This window comes from Pyxicephalus adspersus, chromosome 1, assembly GCF_032062135.1.
Source record: "Pyxicephalus adspersus chromosome 1, UCB_Pads_2.0, whole genome shotgun sequence".
Lineage (NCBI taxonomy): Eukaryota > Metazoa > Chordata > Amphibia > Anura > Pyxicephalidae > Pyxicephalus > Pyxicephalus adspersus.
In genome coordinates, this window is record NC_092858.1 from 101,045,395 (window position 1) to 101,053,130 (window position 7,736).

Consider the following 7,736-nt stretch of genomic DNA (forward strand, 5'->3'; position numbering starts at 1 on the left):
CCCTTTTTTACCACCCGGCAACAGCTTCCTACCACCCGGCTGAAAAAAATTTCTGGGGAGAACATCCTACTACACAATTTGTTGCTAAAAAATGTACTCTGAAATTTTTGGAACACCTACTGAGAATACTTCACATAGGGTATAAGGATGAAAGTGGTTTTTAAAGTTGAAAAAACTGGCAACACGTTCAGCAGACATTTTCTTCACTTTAGGGACATTTGAATAATTACATGTTCAAATGAATCCATTCTCTCTGAGGTATATTTGTTGAGCAAGAAATCTCATTCACTGAAAATGTCCTGGTGGAAAACATTTGAGGTCTATTTGTTTTATAGAAGTGATTGATTCTCCACCAGAGAATGTTTTGGTGAATATCAGATGAGCCACTTTATATAAAAAAAGACCTGCATAAGTGTATTTGTGTGGCTGATCCAAACATAAACAGTAGTTCATTCTGTGTTTTGCACAGCATGCACCCAGCATGCATTACCAACCCAGTCTTCTTACACCTGTTCTGTTACATTCTCCATAATCTGCACTATTCATTTCTTTCTAACTTGTCTCCCCCTTATGCATCTCAAGTGTCATGGTAGATCATGTTTCTTTTTTCCACAAAGACTTAGCTCATCATTTTCTTCCTTACCATATCTCCATTTTTATTTACTTCTTAGTTCCTATTTAATTAAGGGATAACTGCATTTTCAGAAACAGTTTTAGAGACGAAAAGGTCAGACTCTATGATGTCAGATTTATTAATACTTTGCCCTCTATAGAACTGGTTCACACTTATGTGCCATTAGTATGAAAGGGAATTGGAAATTATACAGATCTGTTTATATGTTCATGTGTGCAGTGCCATGTGTTAATAAAGCCCTAGTCAGTTAGTCCCCCCTCCCCCTCTTACATTAGTCAGCTGGCCAGACTTTAGAGCAAATGTTTATTCCGCTTCTATGTTTCTTTCCCTGGTTCTTCATTTCCCCTTTCTATCAACGTGCTAATATTTTTTTATCAAAATTTCCTTACACATATTTCATTTTAGACCTGCAACATCATCATTGTATCTCAGTGGTTCTTTGTATGTAGATGGATCATGCTTGCTGGTAGAAACCAGCATGGTGCTGTACATAGCTTCCTAAAAACATCACCACACCCTCCCCCAATAATGCTTTTAGGAGCCCTTACCCTGATACAAGCAGTGGGCTTGCTCTAGACAGGAGTTATGTTTATCTCACAATGCCTTCATTGGTGGATGTCACTTTGAAGAAGTAGAAATTCCTAGGCATTGGAATATGTACTTTGCATTTTACCTTAGGTTTTTGCCACATGTGATACTAAGCCCCCATAAAAGAAAATGATAAAATCCAAGTTAATCATTAGATAACGCTGGATGTCCTCCAGCCAGGAAATCAGTTGCTGCAGTAAAATCAGATTAAGCAATTCCAGTAAAAGAGTGAAGCTTGTAAAACTGTGCAAGAATGAAGACAAAGCTGAAGTTCAACTTTAAAAAGACTCTATCATGATAAATATTAGTAAGCAAGCCTAACCTAAATGATTCTTCAATACTCTTCATCTCCAAGCCTAAAACGTAAAGGATATTGCTGATATAGGTCATGCAATAGTTTATTCTGGCTGCCAATTTAGTTTAACAATTTGAAAATAAATGTCTACCTGTTGGAGGTTCCAGTGGTTTCTGAAAATACAGTTATTCTTTAAATTTGTATTCTACATCTATTTTCCCCTTTCATATTACCTCAGACAGAATTCTGTCTACTCCTTACTTTTTTTTTAAATCACCTAAGAAGGAATTTATAATGCATTGAAAAGGGCAGATCAGTGGAAATGCTTCCTAAAAAGAGTTTGTCTTTAAATTTACTACATTGCAATTAGGTTTGTTATAATTTAGCAGTTTGTGCCAGCTGAAAAATATGTTAGTTTTCAAAGCACTGCTATGCTGGTTAGCTCAGAAGAGGAGCAATATATAGTACCCAAACTGCAAATGATCTAATGCCTTCAGGGGAACAGAATCAAAAATAATAGCAATATATGCCAAAAAAAAAGACACAAGACTGGCAGAGAGAAACTGTGGTTGCAAATTAAAGGTCAGAAAAAAATGAATACTTAAAATCGAAAAGATTGCAAAAATGTTTCTAACAGAATAAAATCTACCATTTCAGTGATCCAATCTCAACAAAGTCTTTACATCATCTGCAGAAAAATACCAGCACCACAAGAATGTATAAAAACAGGAATAATTCTTTCTTTAGGATCAGAGATAGATCAAGGCAGAATGCAGTCCCAAGCAATGCAGCAGCTTCAGACCCCCATCATTTCCATTAACATTAATAGGGATTGCAGTAGGCCCAGAAGAAGTTTGCCTTGCATGTTCAACTGCTTCCAAATGCATCCTCCCTTTTGAAGTGACAGCCAAGTGAACAGTGCTATCCCATGTTTACTGCTGGGGACTGAAGATTGTCAATGGGTCTCCTGGACACCCAACAGGCCGTAGATTTCTGCCTAGAGTTACCTTCTAGATGATGTGACTCTACATAGGAATTAGGTGTAATCAACATTAATAATTTTGCTATCCCATCTAACTACAAATAAATCAAAGCTGTTGTAAAATTATTAATGGAATATTACCTTGTCACAGCTACCAACAAATGGAAAAGTAAATTACATAGCATTTGCATATATAATCCATGTCATATTAGCCTTAAAACCTGAACGTGCCTAATATAACCCCTATAACAGTAAGGTTCAGGTATCAAAGATCTATATTTCGTATTCTAAATTTGAAATGTATACAGTAATTAATCACTGTTACACAAGAAATGGAAGATTCACCGTTGGCGAATGTTTGGTAAATATCAGAGACACTGCTTTATTTATTTTGTTTTCCATAGTGGTCAGGAAATAAAAGAAGACATTCAACTCTCTACTCAAAGTTCAGATGCAGATTCAGGAGGTTATATAAGGTTATACCAAAATTGTTTCATGAACAATCAACATCAAATAATTGAATCCATACTTTTCACGGTGTCAGCTATAACAAATACTAGCAAGGCCTCCTATACTCTCCTAAAGATGAACACTTGTATGTCTGTGAAATAAATAAAGTTCAATGCCTTCTTTCAGTTCATTGTAACTGGAGATAAAAAAAAATTAAAATTGATAAAGAACTGAAAACAAAGAACAATATGTGATATATATATTTATATTCATCATTGGTATGGGAATATATAAGAGCAACAATAAGATTTTTTTAGGCAGGCTTTGGAGACTAATCACTGTCAACAATGATTTTTACCAAACATTTTTACCTTTTTACACAGCCTAATTGTTAAATGTTTTATAAATCCTTTATGATAAAATATAATACTAATTCACATACATGAGAATTGTTTAGTACCTTAAAAATCCCGATAATACCACCCAATCAGAAAAGGAAGGGCTATTTTACCTGGACATCCTTACTACACAGACATACTCTGCAATCTTGCACACCTGACTTACAAATAAAAACTGAATTAGAACAGGATTTTACAGCTGCTCTCTACGGATTGATAGATAGCTATGGTAGGAGTTATAGTATAATAAAGAGCTCACAACGGCTTCTAAAAGGACAACAAAAGCAATAACAAGGTACACTTTAACCTGTAGCTGTACTAACCTGTACATCACATACATCCCTAAAACAAAATTTATGGCAAAACCTACATTTGAAATAGCCTGTATCCAATATCAGTCCATACTCTTACAACTTCATATAGAAAAAAAAAAACCTGGACCCCAGCTAAATAGAAAAATAATATAGCTGAAAATCCAATATATTTTACCCCAAAGAGAGGTTTACGGACATGTCAATCACTATAAAAACAGAATAGTTTTTATTTTAGTATATAGCAGTACATAAAATATAAAATTCTACATGGAATAATTATTTTTTAAGCTGTTGCCAATATGCATTAAGGAGAAAGCCACAAGATGCCTGGAATATAGAATCAGTGATATAACAAGCAATAGGCCTGATTTATTAAAGCTATCCAAGACTGGAGAAGTTAGACTATCATGGGCAAATATGGATGATCCAGCAAACCTGGAAAGTTTTTCTTAAAATCATTTCCTATTATTTGGCACCCATGACACAGTCTGCTTGTCTTAGAGAGCTATAAAAACTTTAAAAACTTTTAAAGTGTGCCTAAACTTTTTTACTTTAAACAGAAGGATAGACAACCCTTCTGAAAAAAGTAAAAATGTTATTTTTTTTTTAAATGCGAAAAAAAATGCAGCACCACCCCTTTAAACCTTGTTCACTTGGGGAAAGAGGTGCTGATCTCGTGCATGTGCACAGTGAGATCGACTCTCTTTTTTTTTCCCCCTTCCCAGTGGCTACGTCACTCGATCCCGCACCTGCCAATGCGGGATTGGGTGATGTAGCAAGAAGAAGAAGAAGCAAGAAGAAGAAGAGAATATAGAAAATGGCAACGCCCGGCACTTACTCTGTGCCGGGACGAAGAGGAATCCCAGGAGGACGCGGGACCGGATCGTAAGAAGAATTCTAATTGTTAAAATATAACAATTTTGGAAACCATTGAGACATATTTATAAAGCAGTAAATGTCACATTCCCCCAAAATTCACTGCAGCCTAATTTGCTTGATAAGTGTATGTCTAGTGTATGCTTGGTGAATAGTTTATAAATATGTCTCAATATGTAGCACATTTATTAGGAACCATCGATCAGATAACAGATCTCCAAATCTTAGTTCACCACCTTTCAAAATCTGATCGCCACTTTTAGGGGTTTTAAACATGAGCAGGGATGATATGATATAGTTACTGATTCCCCACTATTGGCAACTGTGCACACATTTGATATGCTTCTTTGAGCTTCTCATCCCTCTATATGGAATGAATGGGGACAGTAGTAGGCATTTTACTACTGCCTGACAACTACCCATCTAAATACTACAAATGCTTATTCATGTTGAACAAGCATGGTGGTTAAGGATGCCAAGGATGCTAAGAAGCTGCAAGCCATAAGAACCATAATTCCTACCGCCTATGTGAACTATGTCCAATAATGCCAGGTTTAGAAGGACATTCAGACTTTATAAATGCAATTGTAGGAGTAAAACCACTGGTGAGCATTAGTGATTGCCAGTTCTTTAATGAACTGGTGATCATTCAGTTACAAGTTACAATCATGTTAGGATAATCACCACCATTATGAATAAACAAATAGAATACTAAAACTAAACCAAAGTTAGCTTCGCCGAGTTGTGTTCTAACAGTCAATGTTTGTTGTCAGTTGAAGTTCATTCACTTAGCATTGTTCTGGGAACAAGATGATTTCTTGACTCAATTATTGCTGAAGATCAAATGAACAGGAGAGCCAAACATCAGTAAGAGTGGCCTATTTAGAGTCATCTAAATCTACAGTTTCTAAACCTGTGGGGTGATGTCACTCTACATGGAAACAACTCCAAACCCAAGCACAGAGGTCATCACATCTCCAAGAGATAAAAGAAACTGCTTTTGAACAAGCCAGCTAACATCTTTCTCTTATTTTAAACTTGACCAGGCATAAAAACTTGAAGCCATCCTACTCAAGGTGTTTTATTACCAGTCTGAAAAAGCTGTATGCAAGTTTGAGTAAATTCACAAAATTCACTGTAGAGCAGTGTTTCTAAAGCTTTCTGGAACTCTAGGGTTCCTCCAGATTTAGCTAGGCGTTTCTTGAACAACAGGAATTTTGTGCCTCTCAGGTCAGTTTAACTGATACCAATCATCTTACGGGCTATTTGTAAGGATGACATTTGTGCCAATGACCAGCAAAGTAAAAGGCATTCCTCCAACTGACCAACACATTAATGTACTGTTAGGTGTGAATATAGTTATTGTAACAGGGATTCCCTGAAGACCAGAAATGTATTTCAAGGGTTCCCCCATGTAAAAAAGCTTTAGAAACACTGCATTCGAGTATAAAGAAATGTTGCATGGTAAAGCAATAAAATGTAAATAAACTTTTGTTAATAAAGGTGATACCATACTTTAGTAACTAAGATCTTAACTCCATCCTGTCCCTACGTGCCCTGTAACTCTTTGCCATTTGATTTTGACCTTGGCTTGAACTCTTGAACCTGGTCTGCCTTCTGAATTGATAATGGATAATGATACCTCCAATGCTCAGCTGTTATGAACCTCGGCCTAGACTCCTGTCTACAACTCGGTCTCATGAACTGGTGCAGGTACCAATCCTAGCTTGCATCTTGTCCTCATCCTGTACTCTGCTTCAATACTTTTGTGATCCTGCATCTGATTCCTGTCCAGTGGTCTGCAACTGCCTATTCCATGCTTCATTGGAAAAAATGCTAGCTGCAGCTAGTGGCACTCATGCTACTTCTTGTTCTCACATCCTCTGTCGTCACTTTCAAAAGTGTTGCACAGAACATGCAAGAAAAGCCCCATCATTAGCTCTCCTTGAGGTTCTATAAAATGTACAGGAACTTTAAAAAATGTTAGTGGACTACTTTTGGTTTTCTTCCTCTTTCATAGTCTGATTAGATATTTCGTAATGTCATTGCATCGATAAACAGAAAAATAAGGACAAGTAGAAGTATTAGGCCCCCAGAGTAAAGCTGCAAAACACAACCCCCCCCCCCTCCCCATCCCACCCCCTTCTCATCTCATAATCAATTGAAGTGTTTTGATGTTAATAAAGATAACTGGAAACAATATAACGGATGTGATAAACTATAAGGCCCTATGTACACTGCAAAAAGGAAGGTGTGAATGGACCCTAAGTCATTGCATTTCATGAATTTCAGCCTTACACCTGCACATTACCAGTGAAGCAATAAAAGTATTACTATGCACAAAACATCTGCAGATCCAGTTTCTTAAAAAAAACCCTGCATGCATACTGCATACAGTTTCAGCAATTCTGCTGGCCACCTGTTATTGGAATACATGATCTACGCACCAGAAGTATTCTGTACAGTATTTCTTCTCCTGAGTATAGCCGACTTCTCAAACATTTTGAAAAACAGAAGTGCTGTCCACTCACCATGTTCTGCTCACTGATTCTCCTCTCCAGCCGTCTTCCAATTTTCAGTAATTCCTCTTCAGACCCCATAAAGTCAGGTGAAGACGTGTTACAGGTAGTGATTATAAAATATGTGCACAAATCTCTATGACTTTTTTGCTTTCAAGTAAAGTAGGCTACTTATCTACATAGTACCTACTCCATTTTTATGTGTGTTTACAGTCTAATGGGATTACGTTTTAATGCAGTAATTTATGATAGTAAATGACTACTCTTCTGTTTGTATACATGTGTGTTTGGTACTGCGTGGGTATATACCAGTTCTAAAAGTGTGTACGGTTTTCTCTTGCTTGGCAATACTAAGTAGGTGTGTCTGGAAGTATAAATAGTTCCAAGGTCTTTTAGCTGGACTCTGGAAGGAGGGGGTGTGGGTTAGTGACAGCTGTACACATGACACACAGCCCTAAACACAGCACAAAACCATATGTTGTATGTTACATATGCTGTGTTGGCCATCAATACACGCTTGCACCTGTTGAAAGTTACAGTGTTAATGTAGAAGTGGATTATACTAAAAGGTTACTGGTAAGTGCGCAGCAATCTAGGCAGGAAAATAACACAACTGAAAAGAGATCACCTGCCACTGGAGCACAGTAAAAATCATTAAAATCTAAATGCATGTAATTAAA

At 36.8% G+C, this 7,736-nt stretch overlaps 1 protein-coding gene across 8 annotated transcripts in view; it reads right to left on the reverse strand.

Moving 5' to 3' along the window:
- Positions 1 to 7,393, reverse strand: part of LOC140337309 (transcription elongation factor A protein 3-like) — a 30,086-nt gene extending 22,693 nt beyond the window's left edge. For all 8 annotated transcript variants that reach the window (XM_072421003.1, XM_072421016.1, XM_072421010.1 and 5 more), the window contains exon 1: positions 7,069 to 7,393. In XM_072421003.1, coding sequence (XP_072277104.1) covers positions 7,069 to 7,137 — 69 coding nt within the window. In that variant the 5' untranslated portion in view covers positions 7,138 to 7,393. The remainder of the gene's footprint in view (positions 1 to 7,068) is intronic.
- Between the last annotated feature and the right edge of the window lie 343 nt (positions 7,394 to 7,736).